Source organism: Exophiala oligosperma (genome assembly GCF_000835515.1).
Source record: "Exophiala oligosperma strain CBS 72588 unplaced genomic scaffold supercont1.11, whole genome shotgun sequence".
Lineage (NCBI taxonomy): Eukaryota > Fungi > Ascomycota > Eurotiomycetes > Chaetothyriales > Herpotrichiellaceae > Exophiala > Exophiala oligosperma.
Window position 1 is genome coordinate 1,195,320 of NW_015622828.1, and position 27,362 is coordinate 1,222,681.

The 27,362-nt window shown below is 49.5% G+C and overlaps 8 protein-coding genes across 10 annotated transcripts; 4 read left to right on the plus strand and 4 right to left on the minus strand.

The window, feature by feature from the left end:
* Nucleotides 1–373: 373 nt before the first annotated feature.
* Nucleotides 374–1,638, minus strand: PV06_10129 (uncharacterized protein). The gene has a single exon (XM_016411642.1). It carries the CDS (start codon nucleotides 1,592–1,594, stop codon nucleotides 413–415), a length of 1,182 nt encoding a protein of 393 aa, XP_016258396.1. The 5' UTR covers nucleotides 1,595–1,638; the 3' UTR covers nucleotides 374–412.
* A 237-nt stretch (nucleotides 1,639–1,875) lies between these two features.
* On the plus strand, nucleotides 1,876–4,207 carry PV06_10130 (COP9 signalosome complex subunit 2). The gene is made up of 2 exons (XM_016411643.1): nucleotides 1,876–2,150; nucleotides 2,210–4,207. Exons 1-2 carry the CDS (start codon nucleotides 2,107–2,109, stop codon nucleotides 3,681–3,683), a joined length of 1,518 nt encoding a protein of 505 aa, XP_016258397.1. The 5' UTR covers nucleotides 1,876–2,106; the 3' UTR covers nucleotides 3,684–4,207.
* Nucleotides 4,208–6,832: 2,625 nt separating this feature from the next.
* PV06_10131 lies at nucleotides 6,833–10,172 on the plus strand. Of its 3 annotated transcripts, XM_016411644.1 has the most exons (7): nucleotides 6,833–7,866; nucleotides 7,919–8,005; nucleotides 8,056–8,119; nucleotides 8,175–8,440; nucleotides 8,490–8,761; nucleotides 8,812–9,384; nucleotides 9,442–10,172. In XM_016411644.1, the coding sequence occupies exons 1-7, from the start codon at nucleotides 7,597–7,599 to the stop codon at nucleotides 9,527–9,529; spliced, it is 1,620 nt and encodes a 539-aa protein (XP_016258398.1). In that variant the 5' UTR covers nucleotides 6,833–7,596; the 3' UTR covers nucleotides 9,530–10,172. The 3 variants fall into 3 exon arrangements, with proteins under 3 accessions (XP_016258398.1, XP_016258400.1, XP_016258399.1); XM_016411646.1 differs by having other exon boundaries at nucleotides 8,056–8,440; XM_016411645.1 differs by having other exon boundaries at nucleotides 8,812–10,172.
* An 882-nt stretch (nucleotides 10,173–11,054) lies between these two features.
* PV06_10132 (uncharacterized protein) lies at nucleotides 11,055–11,680 on the minus strand. Its single transcript, XM_016411647.1, has one exon. The coding sequence runs from the start codon at nucleotides 11,553–11,555 to the stop codon at nucleotides 11,076–11,078; it is 480 nt and encodes a 159-aa protein (XP_016258401.1). The 5' UTR covers nucleotides 11,556–11,680; the 3' UTR covers nucleotides 11,055–11,075.
* A 414-nt stretch (nucleotides 11,681–12,094) lies between these two features.
* Nucleotides 12,095–13,327, minus strand: PV06_10133 (uncharacterized protein). Its single transcript, XM_016411648.1, has one exon. It carries the CDS (start codon nucleotides 13,187–13,189, stop codon nucleotides 12,242–12,244), a length of 948 nt encoding a protein of 315 aa, XP_016258402.1. The 5' UTR covers nucleotides 13,190–13,327; the 3' UTR covers nucleotides 12,095–12,241.
* A 3,665-nt stretch (nucleotides 13,328–16,992) lies between these two features.
* On the minus strand, nucleotides 16,993–18,371 carry PV06_10134 (uncharacterized protein). The gene has a single exon (XM_016411649.1). The coding sequence runs from the start codon at nucleotides 18,256–18,258 to the stop codon at nucleotides 17,929–17,931; it is 330 nt and encodes a 109-aa protein (XP_016258403.1). The 5' UTR covers nucleotides 18,259–18,371; the 3' UTR covers nucleotides 16,993–17,928.
* A 4,355-nt stretch (nucleotides 18,372–22,726) lies between these two features.
* PV06_10135 (uncharacterized protein) lies at nucleotides 22,727–25,191 on the plus strand (the record flags this gene model as incomplete). Its single annotated transcript, XM_016411650.1, has 1 exon — nucleotides 22,727–25,191. Exon 1 carries the CDS (start codon nucleotides 22,861–22,863, stop codon nucleotides 25,189–25,191), a length of 2,331 nt encoding a protein of 776 aa, XP_016258404.1. The 5' UTR covers nucleotides 22,727–22,860.
* A 655-nt stretch (nucleotides 25,192–25,846) lies between these two features.
* PV06_10136 (uncharacterized protein) lies at nucleotides 25,847–26,722 on the plus strand (the record flags this gene model as incomplete). The annotated part of the gene is made up of 1 exon (XM_016411651.1): nucleotides 25,847–26,722. Exon 1 carries the CDS (start codon nucleotides 25,889–25,891, stop codon nucleotides 26,720–26,722), a length of 834 nt encoding a protein of 277 aa, XP_016258405.1. The 5' UTR covers nucleotides 25,847–25,888.
* Nucleotides 26,723–27,362: the final 640 nt, after the last annotated feature.

A 27,362-nucleotide genomic window follows, 5' to 3' on the forward strand; every position in this document is an offset into this window, starting at 1 on the left:
TCCAGGCATTTCCGCGCCAATGGTCACACAACCGATCTCAGGTATAAAATTTAAGACCCCTTCGTAGGGGCCCAAAAAAGAAGCCGCCCTAGTCGTCGCCAATTAGAGACTCATCTTGGGACCGGGCTTGCCAGGGGGACTTACAGTAGAAGTCAGACCGTCGCTGCATAGGTGCAGGAGAGCGTGAGGGGGAGGGTAAGAGGAAAGTGAGAAGAGGGTGAGTCGAGAGCAGGTCGTCTTAAAAGCGGCACCGTCTGCGTGAGCGTGCCGAGAGCTCGGAGCAGTGCGACCGTTGCTTGTACTGCCACGAGGCTGCCACTTTACACATCAATTTATGTATCGAGACTCTAGACCAGATGCTTCATGTGAATGTCTGGGATCAATGTTTCTCATTATTCTACTTCCTCATGGCCTACTCATCTCCATCCCTCTGTGAGACACCATTCCTTCCCATACGTTGTCCTAATGTCAAATCGCCAGCCTTTTTATGGAACCGGTCCACGAAATCAGCGCGCCCTCCATGTTTGGCATTTCGCATTCGAGCAGCGTCATCGCGTTCTCGCTCCGTTCTTTCTCGTTCTGCAATACCGGCCAATCGCTGTTCTCTCTGTACATCAAGGTTATCGGCATCTTGTTGCATGGCTGCGAGTTTCGCTGCTCTATCATCCGCATCGTCCTCGTCTCTCTTACGACCACGTCCTGGTGATGGCGAGCGCCGTCGTTCTGGTCTTGATTCGTGCCAACTCTGCATCTTCCGTACGCCATTCCCATGTCCATCTCTCCGAGGCGGAGAATATGAGCGGGAACGTGAGCGGGGTCGTTGCCGTCGTTCATCATCTGCATATGAGTGACGTTTCTGATAGGGAGAGCGAGAGCGTGAGCGAGATCTTTCTACCCGACGAGGTGGAGACCGTGATCGTGACTCGGAGGGTGTATATGACCTTCGACGGCGATGTCTGCTTCGTCCTTGTCGATCATCGGCCTCGTCTCTGTGTGATCGACTCTTCTCATGTCTGTCACGATCGTCGCGATGCCTGTGGTGATGCCTGTGTTTCCTTCGTTTGTGTTCTCTTTCGCCGTCCTGGTCTCCGCCACCTGCCGCCTTCATCAACAGCCTCCGCTTGACTGGATCGTTCATCATGGCCTCGTATGCTGCTTGTTCCTGCTTCTTGATCGCGAGCATTGGGTCTTCTCGGATCTTGGCTGCGGTGTCCCGCAAGTTGTTCGCATTTTGCACAGCCATGAACGAATCTGTCGTCGTAGGCTTCTGCAACTTCTCACTCTCTGCGCCTTTCAGAAGACCATCAATTCTTCTCTTACCCAGCAGATACCCTTCCATTTCCTCACTGGTCCCTAACTGTCCACTTGAAGGTCCGGAGTACATCCACTCAACACGTTGTTGTCTCTTCTTTCCACCAGCTGCCTCTTGAAGTTCCTCGAGCTCCTGAATCTCCCTTTCCTCTGCGCGCTCTTTCATGATCTGGTCGATCTTTTTGCGCTCGTCGAGCGCTCGTTGTTCCTGCTCCCATACCTTTTTCTGGTTGGTCATCAGTGAGGGATGCCATGATTTCTTGAGGTTGAGATCGCCACCCATCTTGGATTTGCTTGTCGAAGTCAACACAGCAAGATGTCGGTATTCTGATGGATGTAGAAGAAAAGTCAAGGTGTGGCGTACAGAGTAAAAGCGGCACAATACTTGGTGGGCGCAGTTTCGCCGCAGAAGTTTGGTGATTCAGCAGCCCGGACGATTTTAGGCCACTAATAACTCAGGTAGCCAAGGCTCGATAAGGGCCACTAACAAGCAGTCCGTAGGCAACACAGCGATCGCCCATTGCACCTAAGCTCACTAGGCTTACCCGGTGTGTCTTTCTCCGCATTCACATCATCAAGGATATGCCTACTGAATTGTCTAGTACGCAGCACATGCGCAGACAAATTGAGTGACAACTATCAAACATAGAGCCGGCCTTTTACTGACAAAGGCCTTCAGAATTGCTCGCTCTTCTTTGGCCTGTTTTCCATATTCTTCACCGCTGCAAATTGAAACAGGAACACCTGAATCCGCACATCTCTTGACAAACGCAACTTCAGCCCCTCATCAACAACATGTCTGACGACGATGATTTCATGCAAGACTCTGACGCAGAGCAGTGAGTGACCCCTCTATCAACAATCCAGGACGTCGTCGGACAGAGCTAACAAAATACAGGTATGACTTCGAATATGAAGATGATGACGACCTGTCGGGCTCTGGCGACGTCGACATCGAGAACAAATACTACAATGCTAAACAGCTCAAAGCCGATTCGCCTGAGGAAGCGGTAACCGAGTTCCTAGGCGTGCCGGACCTCGAGGAAGAGAAGGGAGACTGGGGTTTCAAAGGGTTCAAGCAAGCCATCAAGCTCGAATTCGCCCTTGGCCGATACGAAGATGCCATTAAACATTACAAGCAACTCCTCACGTACGTCAAGTCCGCTGTGACGCGCAACTATTCCGAGAAGTCCATCAACAACATGCTCGACTATATTGAAAAAGTGGCCTCGGGCACCGACCAATCCGCGTATCGGTGCATGGAAGAATTCTACTCCCTTACGCTCGACACATTCCAGGCCACGAACAACGAGAGATTGGCACTGAAGACAAACGTCAAGCTAGCAAAACTGTATCTGGACAAGCAAGACTACACATCACTCACGAATAAAGTGAGGGAGATCCACAAGGCCTGCCAGCGGGAAGATGGAACAGATGACCCTGGCAAAGGGACGTATTCGTTGGAAGCTTATGCATTGGAGATTCAGATGTACGCCGAGATGAAGAACAACAAGCGTCTGAAGTCGCTGTACCAGAAGGCTCTGACGGTCCGTTCGGCCGTACCACATCCCAAGGTACAGGGCATCATCCGGGAGTGCGGAGGCAAGATGCACATGAGCGAGGAGAACTGGAAAGAAGCACAGAGCGACTTTTTCGAGTCATTCAAAAACTACGACGAGGCCGGATCTATGCAGAGAATTCAGGTGCTGAAGTATCTTGTGCTCACAACCATGCTGATGCAGTCACACATCAACCCGTTCGACTCACAAGAGACGAAGCCCTACAAAAACGACCCGCGCATCTCGGCCATGACCGATCTCGTCAATGCCTATGAGCGCGATGATATCCACACATATGAATCTATCTTGAAGGATAATCAAGACCTGTTGGCCGACCCGTTCATCGCCGAAAACATAGATGAGGTCAGTCGTAACATGCGCAGCAAGGCTGTCCTGAAGCTCATTGCCCCATATACGCGCTTCACTCTGCAATTCATCTCCAAACATGTCAAGATCCCTGTCAGTGAAGTTCAAGATATCTTGGGCGTACTGATTGTCGACAAGAAGCTGCGAGCGAAGATCAACCAGGATGACGGCACTGTTGAAGTGGACACCAGTGCAGAGGACACGGTACGTTTGGCCAAGTTATGCGACTGGACTTCAGCGATTGACGGCATGTGTTCGGCACTTCTGAACGAGGGCGAGGGTTTCAGGAGCGAAGAAGCACAGGGATCAGGCTCTTTCGGTGGACTAATGAATTACCCCATGGCAAATGATTCTGGTAATGCCATTCCTAGCCGTGGATCAGGTCACCGAACTCGCGGAGCTCGCGGAGGGCGAGGAGGTGGGAAGGCACTTGTGCCGCCTGTTTGAGAGAAAATGCGGCGAGGAAGAAGCGAAGCCACCGAACTACGGATGTCGAAGTAGAAGCCGCGGTTGGGCCTTGGATGTGCCAGCGTCGGGTGACTCACTTCACTGGCCCTTGTCAAGGTCGACCGACATATTCGCCCCCCTTTGCCGACAACATGCCAATCCGGGTGATGGGAAGCAGAAATTTGTGGCGTTGGGCAAATGATGCGTTTTATGTCAAACCGGGCGCAATGTGATAGGCAGGAAGTCTGGGACCTGCAGCACCCATGCTCGAAAGATTGGTTGCACCCGAGCCGGGCCTTTTACCCAGCACAAAGGTTCAAGTGCTCAAGGGGGAAGGGCGATTCATTGACGTTTGCTGTCAAGTGATATGGGTCAAGGGGTGAGACTGACATTGGACGACCGATGAGGCCTGGCAGCCGCCCATATGCGGTGTTTGTATGTACGATTCTAGGAAAAGACCGCCAGAATAATTGTAGCCCGGCATATGGGTGTGAAAAGTAGGTCCAGAAGAAATTGACTTTGCTGTACTCCATACCCAAGGCAGAGGGAATGAACGATGATCGACCGTCAGAAGCGGCCCTAGCCGAAGCCGGCACAAAATCTAGGCTTCGCTTCCTTTCGAGATGTGCCGCGACACGTCAGGCCGTGGAGTAGTGTGTCGTGTAGACTGTGAGCTGTTGTGATCTTATTGCAGTCGTACAAACCCTCCGTTGAGTGAGTGAAGCCCATTCGGGGTTCCTCCAGATTGGAAAAGTGAAAGGCCACCTTTGCGAGTACCTAAGGTGAATGAATATATACGTATGGTGGATCCTTTTGGTTTTCGATTTCGTTTCGTTCCGTCCCTGTTCAATCAGGTAGGGTCAGGGGCCCCCTCAAAAGAATATCTGATATATCAGTTTCTTCCCCCTCGGCAATGGCACTATCTACTGTACTGGTACTCCGTAGCGCTAGCGCCCTCGTTTGTGTTGGCGGGCAAAAAGAGTCAATATCTATTGTCACGGGGTACGGAGGAAATCAAAAAGGAAATGGGAAAGCGAGCTTTGGGTACTTTCTTGACTCCGGTTTTTCGTACATTGCATGTCCAAAAAACATCACAAAACAAAAGACTCAATTTTCCACCGTAATCATGCACAAATCCCATTGTTGAGTTGGACAGGGCAGTGATCCACCTGTGGAAACGAGGGGAGGATAACGATACGACAACGACATCGAGTGGTTTAAACTCTACATTTCCTTCGGTGCGGGAAGTATGAAAGCCTGTACTTCGATACGAGTCCGTAGTGTAAACTCCACAGTACGTCCCGGGTGTGGAGTGACCGACGTACCGTCGTGGAATTTCTGTCCCTGTCTGCCTCGAGGAAAGTAAGAAAAAGAACTGACATGACTCGCGGCGGATGCTTTTTGCGTTGCCAGGTCCCTGCATTTCGGGCAGCGGAAACTTGTGGCTCGTAAAACTTTACTCCGTATGTTCAGAACTTTTGCCGATGATGAGACATCTCCCCCCTGTCATTGTCTCCTGGGAAAGGCAGCGGAAATGCCGGCTTATCCAGCGGTCAACGTTTTTTGAGATGATGCGTTGGGCTGTATATTGGATCACAGCGCAGTAGCAATTTGATACCCTGGCAGAAGAAGTTTTGCATTCAGCTCCTCGCGCAAAGGAGTTCCGAGAGCCCGACTGGTCAATGGGTTCGACGCCCACTACAGAAAAGACCAGGCCTGGACGCAGCGCAACTACATTACTCGTACCCAAGAGTCCCCTATGTGCGAGGTGCATCTGGGGGCGTCGCCTGCTGCAGCCTGCAAGGCATTTCGAGCTCCGAAAGACCTACTGCGGCAGCCACAAACAGAGAGTGTGGGTTTGTGGTCGAGAGAATGGAAACAATACCCGGCGACGAGAGTGGAAATGTAATCACGCAAGACCAGGATTCGAGACAAGGATGAGCTGTCAGCCTGGACGGTGATTCAAAATGTGACGATCTGGAGCTTGCCTTTATTCGGAAGCTTGGTTCTACCCGGCCTTATGGAAGGCGAGGGAAACCGGGGCAGTCCTGAACAATGGAGACACGCAAGGAAGGATGCAACATGGGGCGTGATGTAGGGGAACCCCGGGCGGGCGAGGTGAGGTCCTGATATCATCCAGACGCCATTAGCCTCGACCTGTCGGTGCCATCTGCGACCTGCATTATCGGAGGTTGCTTGGGAATGTCATAGCTAGCCTAATAGACGCCTCTTTGCCAGCCTCTCGCCAACAACGCCAGTGTTTGGTTGCATGTGTTGCGCACATCAGCCGTGACAAATGGTTGCTCACCCTTGCTTGCATTGGCCACGACCCGGCAAACCTTGCCCTAACGGGCCAAGCACTCTTCGGGGCCACCAGGCCTCGACCAAGTTTGTACTTGTATCTCCATGATCGCTGTCGGTTCGTGATAAAGTCGAGCTGTGCGGCCGAGAAAAGGCACAAGGCTCGCGGGCTAACCACAAAGTAGACAGGCAGCCTGGCCCATTGCGGACAGGTCGAAGACTGCGTGGTGGTGAACAATATCCCCATACAGACTAGAGTCGCGGTTGGACAGGACTTGTACCACGTAGTACCCGTACTTGGAGGGGGGGAAAGGTCTGCAAGTACAAGGGTCGGGGACAGGATAGAGGCCATTGGTAGCGGAAGTTGCACTGTTCTCATCCGCAACTCAGGCGGGGCTTAAGCGACACTGGCGGCCACGACGGCGCCCGTTCATGGGTAGGAAAGGAAGCGGAGAGACTGTCTGTTTCGGATCATCTCGTCTGGTTGCATCTAGGCGAACCTGAGCGACCATTTTCAAGGGTCGAGATAGACAAACCTTCCTCTATGAGTAGAAAATCGACCAGGATGACGAGATTGCAACCGCCAAACGAATAAGCAGGCAGAGCGACCCATCGTGCCTATCCTTGGATTTGCCTGGATGCACCTCGCTACGGGCAGTGAGAGGGCATGCCTAGCCTAGAGAGGCCAAATATTGAGCAAAAATGAGAGAACACTGTTGCAGCCGACTAGTCGAGGGAGTGGTGAGGCTAATCATTTGGTGAGGTCAGTAGCCCCAGCGAAAAGGCCGGGGTGTCTCTCGCCTCTCACATTTGCTCCGACTCTTCTCCATCTCAACCGACTGACATGGCACTGACTCTGACCGACCTGACCTCACACATCCATCTCAACCAAAATCCACCGCTGTTGCGTCCAATCCCTCCACCATCTCTCTCGTTCCTCATCCCTCTTGCGGCCATGCCATCGCTTCCCTGCGCCATCTCAAAAAGAGGAGAGCCCGCCCACAACCCATGATCCCTGGTTAGCTCTTCCACCAGATCTGCACCGCTATTGGGTGCAGATGAAGCTGTTCCTTGCCCGCCATTGCCAGTCGCCATCTGGTCCACCGCTGGAATCACCATCACCATCTTCAAAACACACTACGAGACGCACGGGGATCCTGCAGCCCTGCATACCTAGGAGGCGGCAGCCTCTGACCGCAATCCCGTCCGTCCAGTTCATCTGCCACTCTTCCATCGACATCTTTCCTGTCACTTGGAAAGAACCTTTGTTAGGCTGGGATCTTCTCCTGTCTCGTTGATCCCAGTGAACTATTAGAACCACTTTTCCGACGAGACGAGCCGACTGTCTTGCCACGAGCCTTCTTTAACTAACCCACAGCCCACAGCCCACAGCCCACGAGACTGTCGACGCTTTCACTCGCCGTCTCGATCCAAACACTCTTGAATTTGTCTGTCCATCCTCAGGTCAACAGTAATTCACTTGCGGTTCACTAGTTACTCTCTCGGGCCAGAGGAAGAGCTCTTTGACAGAATCGACGGCCCTCCATCGCCAGTCTCGTGCTGTCGATAGTCCCTACACCGAGAAATCCCAACCCAGGAGCAAGACCGGGAAATGACATTTAGCTTACACTGGTCTCCAGTCCAACACCACAGTCATTACGGTTCTTACCCTGCACCTCCTGGTTGGCCCGTTCAAGCCCAACCTTTTTATTCCCACCCCTACGAGCATCTCACCCACGAGAACTCTGCTTGCGTTTACGCTAACCACGGCTACTATACACCGCCTCCGTCCACACATACAGCATCCACCATGGCTACCCCGGATGCCGACGAAATGGAGCAGTTCCAGCGTTTATCTGACCAGTACCAGGCCGACCTGCCTGTGAGTCCGGTATTCTCCATGTGTGCTCGAGCTCACCACTAACATGTGCCAGGGACCACTTGTCGGCGAGACAAGACCTGTATCCGACCTTGTTACAGAGTATGCTCAGGCTGATCAGACCTACGTCGTGAAAACAACAGTAAGTTGGGTCCTTCCTCGAAAATGAGGCCTATACTGATGACACCCCAGGCTCTGGCCGTGACACACAACTCCTATCGCTCGATCAAAGGTGACGGTCAGTGTGGCTGGCGAGGTACAAAGATTCCTGCTCAAGAGTTGACTGAGATACTGATTGTCGATGTCTGCAGGCGCCGTCTTCGCGTACTTCGAGATCCTGCTGAGTTCCGGAAATATTGGCCTTGTCACAAGAGAAAAGGAACGCCTTCAAGGCTTCGAGCAAACCATGCGAGCTGTTGGTATTGACTACGACATCATTCTTGACATGTTCGACTATACATGGGATCTATTTGATGCAATCAAAGCCGCAATCGAACACGGAGACAGGAGTGAGAAAGTTTTAATGGAAGCCTTCAATGACCAAGGCCCTTCGAACTCCATTGTTTATCACTTCAAGGTGCGTGCAAACGTGTTGGTTGCCGTGGATAGCTTCTGATGCGGTACAGATGATGACCAGCTCGTTCATGCAAGTCAACTCGGACCGCTACGCACCGTTCATGGACATGGCGGTCTCGGGCTACTGCCACTCTAGAATCGAGCCGTCAAATCAAGAAATCGAACACATTGGTCTACAAGCTCTGAATGACGCTGTGATTGCCCCAGCATATATCGGGCTGGAGGTGCTGTATCTGGACAGAAGCGCAGGGGATGAAGTCACTCCACACAGATTTGTCGAAGACTCTCAGAACTGGCCAAGTATCAGCTTGATTTACAGACCGTGAGTAAGTCATTGTTGTGTTGGATGAGATTGCTGATACTGTGTAACAGTGGCCATTACGACATCATCTACAAGGATGACAAGCCGATCGAAGTTCTCATGCAGAGCCACACACCTCAGTATGTTCCAGCTTATGGGGAGAATTTCATCCGCGGCGGCATGGATGGTGTTAATCTGCGTTCATTCGTGTTTCCCGGTGCAAATATCATGCCTTCACAAAACATGGTCAACGTATCACCAACTTCTCCGATGAATCCATACCCTTCCCCGTACCAACAAGCTCCACCGATGGTATTTGAGGACCCAGCTCTTCTGGCTCAGACATCGTATTTTCCGACGGCCACAATGTCCAGTGGGCAGCAACAGCAAAATCAAAGCCCTCCGGCTTTGGCCATCAGAACACAGCCGGCTCTGCAACGCAGCTACTCTTCCTCTGCTGCGCTTCCAACAAACTCACAAGCTCCTGTATGGAACCGATCAGTGTCGCCCTCGCCATCGACACCGGCTTCAGCAGAGAGCAGCAACTCCAAGCCTCAAGACTTTCGCATTCGCTATACTGCTAATTGCTATCGACCAGACATCCAACACCAGAGCCTTCCACTAGATGCCGGGACGTTTGGCAAGTATGTCTGAAGCCATCTCTTGGCTTGGGTTTGGCAATTGTTGATTCATGAATGCAGTTCCACTCAATCGACCGCTCATTTCACCAACATTCACTTCCAACCTTCCATCTGGAACGCCGCAGAGCAATATGGCAAGCAAGAATGAATCGACCATCATGTCACGGAGTCAGATAGTGTCGATGGTCCCTGAGAAGTGTGCTTGTTGCACAGTGAATGGAGAGCCACAGAGCAGCACCTTGAAAAGGAAGAGGAGATGCTACAAAAACAAACAGTCGAGTGCGGATACCCATGGCGCCTGTCTTTTTCTACATGAATACTTGGGTGTTGATGCTTGTGGCGTAGAAAAGGTAGTCTCGGTTGCAGGGATGAAGGATTTCTTTATTTTATTTTTCTCCTTCAAACAAAAAGCGATGGGAACTTGAACGGTCATTACTGATATCAGCGTGGAAGTCTAATATTTTTCTGGGCTTCTTTCTCGTTCGGCCAAACGTTCGACCAAAAGCAAAGCCCAGGTCTGTCATTACCGCAAAGACAAATTGTCTAACGAACAAGATAGAAATTGGGACTCGAGGGCGTGTCATGAGGACCTCAGAACCATTGACTCGCACTCGGTCCCTCCCAGCCCATGGCAGATGTTGCGCCGATGGGGGAGGATAAATTTCCATTCAATGGGTCACGGATGACAGATCCTGATGAAGAGGAAATCTTCTCACATGGAGTGGACTTGCACTCCAAATTCAATTCATAGCGAGTACGACTCGACCCTAATCGAATGATTTTTCAACTAGGAGTATTCGGCACGAGTGCGAAGTACCTGATACGGTTTTGGTACAAAGTATGATCCCCAAGTTTGCTATTTACGTATCTACAGTAGAGTATTTCAAGCTTCCGGTAAGCAAGCTTTTCACTAAGGCAAAGGGAAGGGGAACGAACCTAAGTGAAGGGATCTATCTATTTGGCGTGGGCCGAACCGAACCCGTTCTTTACCAGGAGTACGACGGAAGTTCAGAGTTTCTTTTGGGGGGGAGGGGGGAGGGAGAAGGGAGAAGGGGGGGTTGTGATGCCGTTTACTCCGTAGAGTCTGATTTGATTACTAAAACCTGGGAAAGCATCGAATGAGATGAGAATTTGTCCACGACTTGTTTTTCGGATCTTGTACCTCCGCCGTTGCTCTTTAGTGACCGTACCAAGAAAATGCTAGAGTGACAATACAAAGCGTCGCTTTTCGACGTGGACGATACGAGTACTTATAAAGAGACCTAGGTGGGAAGTATAGAATACATGATTATACAAGTACTCCGTACCTATGTTGGGTAGGTAGGTAGGAAAGTGAGTACTTTGGCTGAAGTACGAGTACCTTGGCTGAAGTACGAGTACCTTGGCTGAAGTACGAGTACCTTGGCTGAAGTACGAGTACCTTGGAGTGTATACTCTCTAATTACTACAACTCCCATAACTCCGTACTCCTTCTTTTATAACTTTATAGAATCCTTGCAACCACCACTTTCCTCCTCCTCCTCCTCCTCCTCCTCCCAACCACAAAACCACAAAGTAGCACCATCACCACCGGCTTACTCGTTCTCTCAACTTTGTGAAGCTGTGGTGAAATTTTGAATCGCTTATAAAACGCTTGCTAAACACCTGCGTTGGTGAATAATCACGAGACGCCCAAATAACGCCAGAGGCGTTTACTAGCTCCCGTCTGAATGGCGGCAAAAAAAAAGGAAAACAGGACCCAACAACCCCCCTCCTTCCACCGTCAAGGCGTTCGCCACCTTCTCTAGAGGCGCGCGGGCGCGGACGCGAGCATGTGCTCCTATTGTTGAATGTGTCCAGGCTGCCAGGCGCAGTGCTGTGCCCCCAAAAAGGTCTATTGCATGCTCTTGTCGTTTCCACCGTAAAAGTACTGTACAATTACCCCCGGGCAACATCTTCCTTACCCACAACACACGCGCCTTCGAAACCAATGAAAAAGAGACGCTTTCAAGAGAGGTCACCGCAAGACACTGTACAGTAATCGTTACAATAGCACCACCTTTGCCCCCTGTGTTGGTGGTTTGACCCGTTGGTTCGGAACGCCCCTCCCTGATCAAGGGCACCTCTGCATCAGCAAAAGGGTTTGACGCGAGCCACTTCCCACGGCGCAAGCCACCCGTCTGATGATGTTGCATTTTTGAAAGCGGGGGGTCGGGTGACTCTGACTCCGGCTCCCTGTGGTCTCTCTTTTCGTTCTCTCTGTCCAAACGAAGCAACACGTACGGAGTCGTTCTGGTGTCGAGTCCGCCTCACTTCTTCTCTTCAATTTGGCGCCTGTACGTAATGCTTGTCGGGTGGCGACATGCCCTGGCTGGACATGAGCCTTTTTTTTCTTCTCTTTTTTCAATTTCCGGATTGACAGGGCTGAGGAGAGAGAGAAAGAGGAGCTCGCTTCCTTGGAGGGGGAGCGAGCAAGCCATTGCAGGGGCTTTTTTAGTGCCGGTGTCCCAAAAGCGTGTGTCTCCGCACCACTGCTCCGTTGAGGATTTCCGTACGAGTTTGTTCTTTTTCTCTCGTCCTGTGCGGTGATCGAGACCACAATCGCCAGGAAAAAAGCCACCAAATAAATGACCGCAAGTTCGTCACACTCATGCTCCGTTCGGATTGAACAATCTCGCCAATGATGCAGCAAGTCCTTCGGCTCCAGTTGCATGGGCCGTCGGAAATGCAGTCGCCCTAGTGGGCTTGCTGGCTGGCTTGCTGACTTGCATGGAATTGGAAAAAGAAAGGATGACCAGCTGGTGGTGGTGTTGGTGATGGTGGTTGCCCATCTCCCTTCCCCCAGGGTGACTTTTTTCTCTCACTCTCTCCCTCGCTCAACTCAATCTCCCGTAGCAGGAAGAAGGTCACTCTCATCGATCCGATAGACTTCCTTCACGGCCTCCTTCTCTTGACCCTTCATCTTGTTGATTCCAAGCATGACCTCTCGTGCGAAAACATCCGCCACGTCTTCAATAAGCGTCGGGGGCTGTGAAGCGTCTTGACCACCACCTTCACGTGCAAGCCATGTCACCGATTTCCCTTCCAACCCACACGCGACGATTCTACTGAAACCCCATGAGAGATACCCCTTGCTGCGTTGGTCGTAACTTTGAGATTGTTTTTGGGCTTCCGTGAATTTGTAGCCATCCTTCAACGAAGGTGGAAAAGGTGCGTCAAACACGTTGAGGCCGACACCGTGTGACGTGATGCCTCGCGAGACTTGTACGCCAATGGCACATATCTTGCGGTCTTTTGAGTTTTTGGTCAATTTCGAGTTCGGCCGCTCATCCTGGTCTTTCTCGTCATCCTTGATCCAAACCCCCGGGTCATCAGTCCTCATCGTTTGAACCTCCCAGGTTCCACAAGTTCGCATGACACTCTCTTCCAACATCTTCACCCAACATCGGGCCGTGATTCCGTGCCGGCGGAGATCCGCAACGACATAACCCGTCAATTGTCCCGGGGCATGATACGTCAACAGTCCACCTCTCGGAGAGGCACGGAAGTTCGCCAGACCGTCGGCGGTCAAAAAGTCCTGCTGGGATTGGGAGATGGGGTTTGCGAGAAGGTGGCGCCGACCGACCGTGTACGTCGGGTCGGTGGAGAATGTCAACAGTGTCGGATCAGGCGGTGATGATGATGATGATGATGATGATGATGAGTTGACCGGGTTGTGGGCACGGATGGTATCCTTGTAGTTGAATTGCCGCTGGAGCAAGGCATTCTGCAACGCCAATGAATGGCCATAGGAGATCAGACGAGGGATGTGCAAATGTGCCAAACGCATTGCATTGACCCGTTTCTATTGATCGTTGTCAATTCAATATTAAGTCGGCGAGAGAACTGAATTGAACCGAGGTGTTGATGACAACGACCTAAAGCAAAATTGTAGAAGCTTTGTACAGCACACCGATTTTGCCTTGCGATATTATATCTTGGACCTGGTGAAGGAACAGGTACTTCTTATACGGCCGGTGCTATTTCCATCGTGACATATCACTCGGTGATCGGGAGGGATCGTTGATTATGGTAGCGACAGACCGGTGTGTGTTGTTCCCAATCAAGGTGAAGCTTGAACGTCATTCATTTTATATTTTTTATTTTTATTTTCACAATAGTATCGGACTTTCAAGTCGATGGGGCGATTCAAGGGTCACGTCTAGTTAAGCTCAGGGCCCGAGATCTTCGTCCTTAGCGGGACGACTACGTCAACTACGGGGCACAAATTAGGCGTTCTAGGCGCGACTTGTCATGGGTTCTCCAGGTACCTTGGGCACATCAGGCGTGCCTCATTCTCCGGAAATGGCCACGCTACAGATGTGGGAAGTGGTCATCCGAGGCTACAATTCTTGATACATCTTGTAAGGTATATGTATCCCTATCCTTCCATAGACATCTAGATATGTAACCCTCCGACTGTTGTACACACCCAAAAAAAGTATACCTTTTGAAATATAATCAAACTCGGCCAAATGCCAACCCCCCCGGGGCCAATGGAAACCGATCCAGAATCAAGACTCCGTAGAACAGTGCCATCAAAAGTAATCCGCCGCATCAAAGTCTCTATATCGTCTTCTTCTTTGGCTGACAACCTTCTCCGATTCGGTCACGATGGAGATTTTGCTGTTCCCATCGTACCATCCCTCCACAAAGGGCTTTTCAACTCTGGGATGGTATCGGCCCTTCTCAAACACGTCAACATGCATCGCACCGTCCTGTTCGGTGCTCTCTCTCCAGCCGTAAGCGACGTCAGGGTTCGCCAGCACTTTGACGATTTGATCGCCGCGGAGTAAACATCCCTGTTCGCCCAGTTGGCCGAGGAAGGTGTGGTATACCTTTGCAATGGCGAGATGACTGTCGTCCTTGATGATCGCTTTGTTCGCCCATAGGATGACCGTCACCAGCGTGCAGCCGTGGATGAATGGGATGACGGCCAGGATGGTGCCGGCGTACCTCCACGTCACCTTCAATATCTGCGCCGGAATCGGTTGCCTGCCGTCGTCGACGTTTTTCCGATAGGTTTGATCCTGTCCCGCGTCTAGCGTCGCGATGAGACCGGTCGTGAAGCTCGAAATGATGTCACCCATAGTGTCGGCGTCCGGCTGGTCGACCCACCCGTTGAAGCCGACCGTCGTGATGTTCTGGTACAACTGATACTGCTCCAACGTGCCGTTTGGCAGTCGAGTCGGCGCCGTCTTGTCCCAGCCGATCGCCCCGGCAAGCATCCGCGCCACTTGGTCAGAGACCGAATAATTGGACGACAGTTTGACATTGGGGTCGACGGGTCTACCAACGGTGTTTGTGCACGTGAAGTAGACGGCCTCAGAGATTGACCACAAGTCCGACAGAGCCTGGAAACCCTCAATGTTGGTACATCTCTCGCCGCAGGTCGAGTTCATCTGAGCGATGGCCATCAAGCTGCCATAGCCAGGCACCGCCGGTAATGAACGGTTGACCTCCTTGTCCCCATCTTTGAAGATGACGTACGAGAGATTCCCATACTGACCCTCGGTCACGTTGAAGCCGGTACAGTTGGCTTGGGTATTTATGTGCCGTGTGGATATCGCCACTTCTCCAAGGTCGTCGCCGTTGAGATCCTGGAAATACCATACGGTGCGTCCAGCGCTGTCGCCAAAATAATTTGGAGGGTCGCCATCAAACTCCCAGGTCACATCAGAGAAGTCGTTGTCAAGGTCGGACAAGTCGTATTCGTCTCCGTTTATCCCTGCGAGGCCCTTGAGTTGGATCTGGTACAAATCGGTCAAATAAGACGAATCATCAGTCCCACCCCAAAGAGAGTCCAGGTCCAGAATGTTCACAGCTCCTGTTCGAAACAGCACCCTGTATGGTGATGTGTCGAGGTTGTAATTCAAGCCGATAATTCCTACCAAGACCGTGACGGCCAGATGGACAAGCAACCACAAGACGCAAAATATTTGCGTTCTCGAGGGGAGATATTTGTACCTGTGGTTCTTTGCTTTGAAAACAAGTTTGAAACAATTGAGTAGGCTGTCACAGCCCATGACCAGGTCGAAAGTCTCCAATGGTCTATAGCATGCCGCCAATATTCGCCAGCGCAACAGTTTTGCGTAACTTCGCAGCGAAGCTGCCAGATTCACACCGAGGAGGAGAGAAACGCCGGTGGTCAGCGCATTGAATATTCTTCTTTGAGGGACAGTGATGGCCGTTTGTCGTGAATAACCGTAGAGGATACCGAAGTACATTACGCACAGTACCACGGTGTTAAACCACTCGCCGATAGTTAAACGCAACAGGCGATGGCGTTGTGTCTTTCGACGATACTCTCGAGAAGTGCCTTTCCCTGAGCTGTCTTTCTCGAGCAGATTGTGGAGCGACGGTGTGATGGAACCACGTATGCGCTCCTTCAGTGTGCTGAAGGAAGAATGACGCCGGCCAGACTTTGATTTCTGCGGCGGAGAAGTAACAGTGCCAGCGACAGTTGCTGTTGACCTGATCAGTGTTTGACGCACAAGGAGAAACAGCTCTTACGTCTTGAGGAAAGCGGCTGGGTAACGGAGTCCTCACTATCGTTTCGATGGACTGAGCCGTGAGGAGATTCATGAGGCGAGCCATGTTCAGGTGTCGTCGCAGAGGACAGCAAAGGCTCAGTCCTCTCTTCTGATGTTTGGTGTTCTTCGGTTGGAGGTGTCGAGGGGTCGATATGAACTAGCTCATGATTTTGCGTGTGGTCTTCGTCATTGCTTGGAAGGGGCGAATAGACAGGGGGTTGATTTGTCGCCATTGAACATAGACATGAGGGTCAACTTACAAGCGCACCTCCTCGGTCTTGATAGCTGACGTTAAAATGTGCAGAAATGAAAACTTTGTAGGAGGCATCGAACGAATATCTCCAGGCTTTTGGGCTTTGCCACGTAGCGTTCATTTTGGTGATAGAGACTCTAGATTTCCAGGTCAAGGTTTCATCAAGTTGGGGGCCATCTGCACCTGTATCGCGACTAGGCTGACAAGTACAGTAGAGTTAGACCCTTGTTACGGAGTCCTTGACCGGGGTTGAGATTGCCAGAATGCTTGTACGCTCGCTTGCATACCTCATGATGATGCCCAAGTCGTAGCATGGGAAAGGAGAAGATGTTTCGCAGCTTGCGCCACCCCTGGGAGGCCTTGAAGCGTAAGTTTGAAGCCCTGAAGCCATTGCTCCAATTAACATTGCGCCAAATCATGTCTGAGCCGATGAGTATTTTGTATTGTATCAGTAATCTTGTCCAAGATGATCTAAGGTGGCGATATCCTGTTCATTGCGGGACGGAGTTTGGGCGGATAGTGACTGAAGGATGGCTTGAGGTGTTGTTGATGGCGATGATAGTGGATATTCCTGATGCCTTGCGTTTCATATACTCATACTAAGGCTTCTGGCCCATGCCGAATTGATTCACACTCTAGATTCAAGAAATACGGATACGAGATCAGGCTTCGCTATAGCCATGGTCATGTCTGCAGCATTTAGAGTATCATGAACACTGTCGCGCAAACATACTGAGAGAAAGTGTCACAGAGAAGACTACGTAGAATCCCCATGAGACGGCGGCTTCCCGTTCATCATACGGAGTAGGAGTAATAGTATTGATAGCTTGAAAACCAAACAAAACACGAATAAAATACAGACAAAGCCTCAGAAGTGGCAACCCAATAAACTGGACTGATGATCGACAATCTGGAACGGGCCTCGACCTTAAACACACGGCACAGCCCTCAGGGCCAGGTTTTGTACAACAATACAGTATTCATTTACAATTCCACCAAATCCAATTTCTCCCATGCTCAGCAACACGTCTTCTTTGGTCGCTTTCTATTAAAACATACCCCGACAGCCAATCAGGACACATGTTAGTTTTTCTTCGACCCTGGGGTCTTCGTGGGAACGATGTTCTGAACTAAAATCGGCAGCACGTTCGTTCGCCATTGCACACTTGGGGAAGACAAATGCACATGTCTTCCACAGACTGCACGATCACCTTTTCCGGTAAGTCTTCATATATGTCCTAACGGACAAAGTATGAATATTCTTCGTGCATGATCTCAGATCTGCTGTTGCCTCGACATGTGCTAGACGTTGGGCACTCTATTGCCTTCACTTTCTTGCCTCCGTGCTCCCAGTGACGGATGCTTCCGCATGTTCTCATAGACTTCTAGACCGGCAGTCCGAGTATGGTAACATGGATGAATGTTTCTTCAAAGCAAGTTTTTCCTGGACCGGCGATTGCGCTCCCTCTCAATAGGTCCAATATCGTAGACATTTGTAACTTTTCGGACCCACAGCCAATGACTTTACGAGGCCGTGCGGATGCCGCTCCTCCTATTCATACGCTCTCCTATACCGTAACGCATTGAGTGCAGCACTCTCAGGGCAGAGGGGTGAGCCTTCGGATGTGTTTCTGCCCGCAAGTAAAAACATGCATTCAATCTGGCCGCTGTCGCAAGTTGGGCTGAGATCACAAGTGTAGTGGTCTGGCTTGAAAACCTCTTGTTTCATAGTTCCAATAGCAATCAGCTCTTGTTTGCCGACTTCGATTGATCGTCCAGCTTGTTCAGCTGCTTGCCATCGCCTGCCGCCGCCTCTTCGAAATTCAGGCCTAAATTGGACCACTCATCCTTGGCCATCAAGCCCTTTTCCATGCGACAATTGAGATAACCCTTGGCCAAAACTCTGCACTCCTCATTGTTTCTTCCGGGAGGATTCTGTCGTCGTAGACATCGTAGGTAGGAGGAGATCAGGTGCTTGCATTCCGCATCGTGGTCGAGAGGGAAAGAGCCTCGCTCCGGAGGTGTGGGCTTGATGTTTACGGCACCACCGCCGGGAGATCCAAAACCTGACATCGGAGGACGTTAATGCTGTCGCAGACAGAACAAGATGATTGTTGAAAATTTGAACGAGGTTTGGTCAGCTTGAGTAGCTCGCTACAGATTTAAAAATGCCGGTCGACCTTGCGTGCCTCGAGTGGAGTGATAGACCTATTGAGAATTGGAGAAAATGCGTTTCCACTCCGAAGTAGACTACGAAATACGCACACGTGATCGTAACGAGAAGACTGATCAACAAGAGGATTCAAGAATGATAGTCTTATCGACGAAATGCAGAGTGATTCAAGATTGTAAATTGGTATTGCTATCATAACAGGGGTTTCTGATCGCCATAGCTGGGTATCTAGCCAAACTATACCTAGATCTCGGCGGAATAGGTACACCATATTGACTCATGACAAGGACGCTCTTTGCAATCTCAACCACAAGTCAACTTCAAGATGCGGGACTGTATAAACAGCAAAGGCCCTACTATTGAGTTGTCAGTGCAGTCCCCACCCATATATTCAAAGAGGAAGGAGACAAAAAGGAACATCAGTTCTCCAAGGTGATGTATATGTTCAACATAAAGGATTCGGAAAGAACACAGCGAAATACATGTGATCATCAGGTGTCGTGGGATTCAGGGGCAATTGTGCATACCTAGTTGCAACCTATGTTGACAGCGAAGTTCGTGTCATCCTCACCTAGTCCACGGGTGTCAGTCAGGACTTCTCACATTTGAGACAGCAGAGAAATGTGTGAGGTAAAAGCATCTAATCAGGCTGTCAGTAGGTGTCAGCAGAGCAACATCAAGTTGGATCAAAGCTCTTACCTCATTAAATCAGAATTTTCAGTGTAAGATACGTTCATGGCCAAGCATTTGCTCGGTTCAAACAGTGTGAATAATGTTCATCATATGATGCACATAAAAATCAAAAGAGACTTGGAGAGATATGTACCTGGAAGCATACACAGTTAGCAGCTTCTCTCGTATGTGTCGCATACTTAAATTATCTTCTTGAAGCAACCGATCAGCTGACGAGATCTCAACAAGTGTCACAGATTTTTACACACCCACAAGATTTGTACGTCTTGCTTTTACGGATGTGCAGAATTGCACACGCAGTCTGTCCGCCCGTTCGTTCAAGTATTCGTCATGGAAAAAGGAGGGTTTGGATAAGAGGAGGAGGAAGTACCTATTGTAAAGCGCAGGTTAGCACAATGTCGGGAGAATGCGGTCACAAGACTGTATTGTGCAAGAAATGAAATCAGACAAGGCTGAAACTTGTAATAGACAGATTCCACATGGTGATTAAGTCTGAGGAATGCCTTCGTGTCGTTGGGTCATCACATTAAGAGAGACGTGGGGGGTCAGGATTTGTATCGTACCTTTTCAAACAAAATCTTCGAGAGGCGTTTTTTGGGGCAAGCGAATATGCAGAACTATCTTCTCATCGTCAGCGTCCACTCTGAGCAGGGTGTGAAGAACAGGGGAGATAGTAAGGATGTCAGCGTAATTCTAGAGATGTTGAAATTCCTCACAGAACATTGAGTCCTTGGAGTTGGATTGTATAAAATCATCATTCAAAACACTTGAGGAGAACAATTATACGCACCATATAGCATCACACGAGATGTATGTGCATGTAGAAGAAGACTAACAAGAAGGAGCAAGGCATCAGACCTTTCGGTGGGTGCGATCGAATTATTTGTAGAAAAGAAAATCGAGGTTGTAACGTTTGGAGCTGAACATTTGGTAAGTCGGAGAAATTCTGCCAAGATGTCGGCATAGTTTCCTATTTCGCTACCTTGTTTACTGAGCGTCCGAACGCAGACCCAATGTATTATCAGTCAAGAGGACGACGGATTGAATGCCTTATTTTCAACCCCTGGCCATCGCCCTGCTGATGACTTTCAATAGAAAGAACACATCTTCAATTATTTGTTCCCAACTGCGGCGATCTTCGTTCTGTTCTCTCGAACGGCCCGTTGTGTCATTGCTCAGTGTGTATCTGATCAGGTCGTGGACCTTTCATGCACCTCGCACCCTCATCCCAATGTCACAATTGCTTCGTTTGTTACATGGCCCTGCACTCCCCTTTCCATATTTCCATAGAAAGGCAATGACTCTGAGTCTTGCTGATCTCATACTAGTGGTCATCAAGTCATAACATCGTCGTCCTCGGCTTGTGTACATGCATTAGGCTCTTCATGAGCGGTTCAAATTGCTTGCCTTGTGATCCGAGTGTTTGATTGTCGCTGGCTTCAGACTGCGGAATACTGCAGATGTACCATCTTGACTTGACCAAATCGAATCTGTCCCTTGCTCATGAAAATGAAGCATGATCATCCAGCCACGAGAATGTACGACCGTCCCTCTGTCTCAATCCTCGGATAAGGCAGTCTGGCTTCGGTCTTCAGCCTCAGCTCTTCATTGCCAAGGACTTACGAGAAGAGTGCTGAGAAGAAGGTGCGTTCCTGGTCCGTAACTAAAAGATGGTCGAAAACAGGTTGAAAGAGACTTTGGTTGGGCTGCTCTGAAGCATAAGGCGGGAGGTCCCCAATACTTGATGGCGTTTGAGATATCCCCATTCCAACTGAATCTTTTCGCTCAGAGGAAATCGCTGTCGCTTCCTTCGTTTTCGAATTCGGTTTATTGAGCCTCGGTCGTCCTCGCTTCCACTCCCCTTGCGCACGGTGGATATCACCAGACAAAATATTGTCTGCTGTCACAGTCACAAATCGGAGCGGCACATCTGGCTCTTTAAGCGTTGCTTTCTTTGGTACTTGTGACTCAATTTTTACAGGAGCTGGCATGTAGTCGGGGGTTTGATGATTGTACCGACGCTTTTTGTGCCGGATATGCTCGCTTGTGGCATCACTTTCGGAGCAGTCCAAGGGTCGTTGCCATAAACGTGAAGACTGCTTAATCCACTCCGGTGTCGCGTCCCAGCTGCTCAGATCCATTTCTAGCCTGGGCGAGCATGACTTCCAGTTGGGAATGAAGGTCGAGATGTCAGACGATGGCGTCAGTGGTGAACTTACGGTCGAAGTTGTTTGGTCATCGTCAAATTGGTTTGGTTGCCAGTAAAGGTCGCTTGAGTAATCATCGTCAAAGTCTTGAGGCATGATCATGCCTCGAGAGAATAGCGGCGCGTGGTCCCGATTAGATTGGGGATAGAAGTCGCGTGTACTCAACATCTTGGTGTTTATTCAAGTACGAATATTTGGTTGATTCCCGAGTCCGTTTCAATGAGAGTCAGATAGATTACTTCTAAGGTTCACTTGAGTCGAGAGAAACCTGGGATCGTTGGAAGTTGTATTTGTGTTGAGTGAAAAGAGACGGAGCATATATGATCCAGGTACCTTTGTTCCACCGGGACTGCCAGTCAAAGCTAAGCATTCTCTCATAGATCTGTGGGGAGACCGAGACTATGGTACAATAGTCTTGGTCCGGGTCAGCACAGTCTAAAGACGATGATCAGGGCTGTTGCCCCCGCTTTATTTTGACAATAGTCACCCTGGACGAGGGAGTGCTCGCTGTTTTGGCGAGTGCTAGCACAGCCCGACCAATGCTCCTTTCTAGGATGATGCAGCTGCTACCACGGTCGAGGACCCTGAAATCTAACAGGCACCACGGAAGAGAAAGGAACTACAGTACATTCAACCCCGCAAACATGTTCTTCGAGCGAGAAGTGCACTGGTTGCCTGTGTTCCGGTATATGTCCACCGGATGTGCTAGACAAGTGACTCCACGGCCTCTCAAGGCACGAGGAGATGGGGAATACAAGTATAGCGAAAGAAAAAAGCGGAGTAGCCAAGGCATTTGTCCTATGAGCAATGGCGCTCTAGAGTTGGTCATGCCACAATGCATGAAAGTCTGGGATTTCCTTCGCTTCGTTTGATACACGTGGAGAGATCTTTTGTGCAGAACATGGTGAAGGAGGAAACAACCCGGGCAACGGGACATACTTCCAGCTTCGACACCACGGTTATCTCGTAGCACACAGCGAAACCGGCATTCGGGGCGGTAGTCTCGCCGCTAGTCGACCATAGGCTATCATACTCGCATCAGACGGACACGGCACAAGCAGGGACTGGGGAAGGATGTGTTTTTTCCCCATGCTTGCTGTAAGGCGGACTGCATTGAGATGCCGGGGGTTTGGCTGTTTGGATCCCAGTATTTCCATGGAAAATTTTAAGGCATCAATTTGCCAGAGGTTGATCCTGACGTTTAGATGACTCCGGGTCGCTCTGAAAGCAATTTCGGTGGGCTGGGATGTATTCGTAGGGAGGTGTGAAGTGAAGGATGCGGTGATGACTTCCACCGGAGCCTCCACCGGATGTCCATGTCACATGTGAAGCCGAGATTTGTCGAAAGCGAATCTGACAACCAATAACGCACCAAGGTCTCAGCGACGGGCGGTTTCTGGAAAAACATTGGAAGTGTCTCCTCTTCCATCCCCGTATGCATCTCGCCTTCATCGCAGCCACTTCAAACCATTAACTGGGGATCGAGCTCGTGGTTGCCAGCCAATCCCATGGCTGCAGTCCTCGGCTCTCAGACTGCACAAGCAATGTCGTGTGAACTTTACTAAAGGCGTCGGCCCAGAAATCCACACTCTTCCACCTACCATGTATGCAAATGCACGTGTCTCTCAAGCCTGCGCGCGGTGCAGAAAACAGAAGCTGAAGTGCGATACGTTGAGGCCCTGTTTGTTGTGTGTGCGCGCTGGTGTCGAATGTGAAGCCCGGCTCATCCCTCCCAAGGCGAGAAGTGATCGAGCGTCTCCGGCTCGTCGGCGACGGACCACAGCCCAAGCTAGCCGTACAGGAACACATCAAGCCAGTTCATTGTTATCATCGACGTCGACGACTGTACCGCCGTTCCCACAATCTGGTACCAGTCCGAATGCACAGGCTGCACATGGCCAGCATCAGTCTCCCCGTGGGGAAGGCCCAGATGCCCCAGATCAAAGTCCTAATGAGAGCCAGCAGTTTGGGGCAAATACCTCCGTGATTGGCTTTGCGAAAAATGTTTTCAGACATAACGACCTGGCCTCACCGAGTATTACGTCTACGATTCCAGGTGATCCAGGCGTCTTCCGGCGTTCAGGTTCAAGATGGACTCTCCATAACATGATCATGCCTCCGCCAACAGTAATGCATATCCTGTTGGAGGCATATTTTGACCGTGTCCATTGGTTTATCTATCTGTTCCACCAACCCAGCTTCATGACACGGGCTGACGCTTTACTGAGCAGCCCCTCGTGGACCCGGCAAGACATGCCTGCCATCATGGCAATGCTCATGGCGTCAGCAATGGCGCTTAAATGCGTTCTCAATGACCCAGAATGGACAGGGCATTCTGTCTTGACGACTTACGCTCTGGACGCAAGATCACTCCTCAATGATTTTATTGGCGAGATACGCAACCATCTCATTGATCTACTGGACGATTCACAGATCGAAACAGTGCAAGTATGCATACTCCTAGGCACCTACTATATCTACCATGGCTCTCCCAGTCTGGCATGGAGCATTCTAGGCATGGCAGTGAGAACTGCATACGCCTTAGCATTGCACTGTGAGGACACAGAAGATCATCCACAAATCGCCTTGCAGGTCCGGCATCGGACTTGGAATCATGTTACCGTGGCAGATACATTCTCTGCCATGATATATGGACGTCCAGCGGGTTTGGACGCAGCATTTGCACAATCTCAACCACTCAGTGAAATGGATGATACCATGGTTACTCTTGCAGGTGCCACTACGGACGAGCCGCGTAATCTTTCCTCAACATTGTCTCGCCTGCCTTTCCACATCCTCAAATATCGACTGTACACTATTACTCGAAGAGCCTTGGACACGTTCCGCCTCCTGCGATTGAGGGATCCACTTTCCTCAGAGGATCAACAAGCACTGATCAGTGCGGTCGCACACATCGAATCATTGCTTGCGGCATGGCAGAAAGAAGTCCCGGCACATCTTTCATGGGATGACTGGCAGAATGTCGATCCCGATGGTCCTTTTCCTGCAAAACTACAAGACCTAAATCACGTAGAGGAAGGGCAGGCCAAAACCTTCTATCTCCAAGCGATGGTATTACAAGTGACCTATGACAGCACACTGATTTTGATTCACCGACCGTTGCTCGAACACAAAATGGCTGCAGGAGGTACGTTAGCATCAAGCCAGAATTTCGTTTCGAGGTCATTGGAGGTAGCCGTTGATGCTGCCCTAAGAATCTCGCGGGTCCCAATGCCTAAATTCAATCATCATCTGAGTCTCTCCTTCGCCTTCATGCATTTCTTTACTGCCGGGGTGATTCTTTGCATTCCCCCTGCAAGACAACCGTTCAGCTCCCTTGCACAGGAGGCCAAGGCTGGGATTAGGCGCATTATTCTGGCTTGTAGAGATCTCGGAAGTAGTAGCCAGATAGCACGACATATTGATCAGCTACTAACGGCTCTTCTACGGATCACTGTGATACGAGAGATGGAAAATGCTTTGCAGAATCAAGGAGCAAGTGTTTCCACGGAGGCACAGTCTAGTACTGCCACCGCTGCTTTCAATGGCGATGATGTGTCAGGTCAAGTGGTCGACAATCGGCCTTCTCTGAATGAACAAGCCAACTTGTATCCTAACCAGTCATACTCGACGCCAATGCCATCAGGGCTCACATCTTCATTACCAACAAATATGACCGGGGATGGGGATGTCCAGTTTTCTTTCGACCTGAGCGGGGTGCATCACACGGCTGGCATCGAGTTTGACACCCAACTAGATGAAGCGTTTGGCACTTTTGGGCAAAGTATGCTCCCCTTGATTATTCCTGGCCTTGTACCAGGGGATGTTTTAATGCTGAAGCAAGGATACGTGCTAATTTTCATTCTAGTGATGTTCAATGTCCAGCCAGATGACCCCTACACACCATGGAATTGGGGCAGCCGATCACGCTAAGCTGAAGAATTGTCAGCCTCCCCGATTCAGTGATGGGCCTCATGATCTGAAGTTCCTCTGATACCACGCGTGGAGTAAGAGATCATTGACAAGCAGCATGATGAGGCTATGCTTTCCCGAGTGGCAGTCCAATGGAACATGTCGAGCCCACAGCCTTTTCTTCGTCCCCATTGCGTAGCAGAATCAAAAGAAAGGCTCCGCACCATTTTCGAGACGTGGGCAGTCGAGACATGAATTACTCAACAAGCTCACTGCAGCTGTCAGTGTTGAGCTCTCCACCGAGCACATGATACAGCGACGGCTCAAACGGTAGTACCTGCTACTTCGAGTTATGGTATCGAGGCTATATAGCACCTTCCTTGACGACCGAGCTGTTAAGCGGGTGTTGTGGCGATTATGCCTTTCGGTTTATCAATTCGATCTTACCTTCATCGATCATCAACAAAAGAGCCAATCGTTACAATTGGGACTTTCGCTTTCAGTTGCTCTACCGTTACCAATATCGTTATTTGCCATGACACGCCACATCAAGGGCGAAGGTGGTCACCTACTACTGATCAATGCAACGCCATATACCTGGAGGAGAAACCTCATCCACAGCGATCATATGGCCGTTTGGCGCTTTCCACGAAAGGTTAAACCTGGTATGGCTCATCCCATGGCATGTTCTATGTGAAGCTGACACCCTTGAGGCTCCATGGTATCCGTATACATCGAGTTTAAACAAACCACGGGAAGGACGCAAACCAAAACAAACGGTTACTGCCTTTACAAGTTCAAGAAAACTCGAAGCTCTGCCATCCATATCGAAGCTGAAGACCAACCTGCAAATATCACAGTCCGATTACAGCATTTTGACACGCCGAACAATCCTGGTGGTAGCTACCTGCCCCTCGGATGGCAACAAGATGGAACGATTTACTTTGTGCTCTCTGGTGTTGAGGGTCAATATTCTTCCAGCAATCCTCCTCGTGATTGGATGCAGCAAAATCTGTCAAAACTTGGTTCAAGACCTCTTCACAAGATATGTATGCCTGGCACTCATGAAGCTGGAATGGGGATCTTATCTCGCAGTGAAGCTCTTCCCAGAGATATCATGGCACATTTCGCTCAAACGCAGTCCTTGAAGATCCTTGGGCAGCTTGAGATGGGCTCACGATATTTGGACATTCGACCATGCATCTCCAGTGGCGAATTCTGGGCCGGCCACTACGATGGAAAACTGGGAGCACGAGGCCAGAAAATATCATCAATCATCAAGGACATCAATCAATTCACGGCACAATGCGCCGAATTGATCATTTTGAACCTATCCGGTGGCCTACAGTTCGACAAGGGATTCAGACAGCTCAAGCAATCAGAATGGAGCCTCCTCCTAGTGGAACTCATGGACTTGGACCACCGCTTTATCAGTACTGGACATGAGGTTCAAATCCTCCATATTCCTATTCAATTTTACATTATAATTAATTTGTTATATAATAAACAATGCTTAAAAAAAAGGCAGATAGTAAAAATTTTCTACATATAATAAGAGGTGTAAATTAAATTATATAAAGAATAAGATATTGTAAATGATGATACTGTATATTCAATACCTTGGAAAGCAGTAAATATTACAGCTAAAATAATAGTATAAACAGCCCCGTATAAAGCTCCACTTCTATTACCTTGAATTAAAGAATGGTGTGAATAAGTAATAGTCACTCCAGAAGATAATAAGATTATTGTATTCAATAATGGTAATTCAAAAGGATTAATAGAATCAATTCCCATAGGAGGTCATTTTGCACCTAATTCTATTGTTGGTGAAAGAGCACTATGAAAAAAAGCTCAAAAAATAGCTAAAAAAAATAAAGCTTCTGATACAATAAATAAAGCCACACCCATGTTTATTTGATCTAGAAATATTATTAGTATATCCTTATGTTGTAAGTGCTTATACTAATGGTATTTACGGTTTAATAATAATGTTGGTATTTTTCATTATATTAACTCTAGGATTTGTATTTGAATTAGGAAAAAATGCATTAAAAATAGATAGTAGACAAGGAAATAATATTCAATTAAAAAACTGAAAACAAATAATATTTATTAATTAATAAAACTTATTAATTAATAAATAAAAAGATGATATAATTCTAGAATAAAGAATACTTTTTTAAAAATTT

Bases quoted from the DNA above. Each gene is read 5' to 3' on its own strand.
- PV06_10130 (XM_016411643.1), top strand. From the start codon at position 2,107: ATGTCTGACGACGATGATTTCATGCAAGACTCTGACGCAGAGCA. The intron at 2,151-2,209 runs GTGAGTGACCCC...AACAAAATACAG, and splicing joins CAAGACTCTGACGCAGAGCA to GTATGACTTCGAATATGAAG.
- PV06_10129 (XM_016411642.1), bottom strand. From the start codon at position 1,594: ATGGGTGGCGATCTCAACCTCAAGAAATCATGGCATCCCTCACTGATG.
- PV06_10131 (XM_016411644.1), top strand. From the start codon at position 7,597: ATGACATTTAGCTTACACTGGTCTCCAGTCCAACACCACAGTCATTAC. The intron at 7,867-7,918 runs GTGAGTCCGGTA...AACATGTGCCAG, and splicing joins AGTACCAGGCCGACCTGCCT to GGACCACTTGTCGGCGAGAC. The intron at 8,120-8,174 runs GTACAAAGATTC...CGATGTCTGCAG, and splicing joins CGGTCAGTGTGGCTGGCGAG to GCGCCGTCTTCGCGTACTTC.
- PV06_10134 (XM_016411649.1), bottom strand. From the start codon at position 18,258: ATGTCAGGTTTTGGATCTCCCGGCGGTGGTGCCGTAAACATCAAGCCC.
- PV06_10133 (XM_016411648.1), bottom strand. From the start codon at position 13,189: ATGCGTTTGGCACATTTGCACATCCCTCGTCTGATCTCCTATGGCCAT.
- PV06_10132 (XM_016411647.1), bottom strand. From the start codon at position 11,555: ATGCAACATCATCAGACGGGTGGCTTGCGCCGTGGGAAGTGGCTCGCG.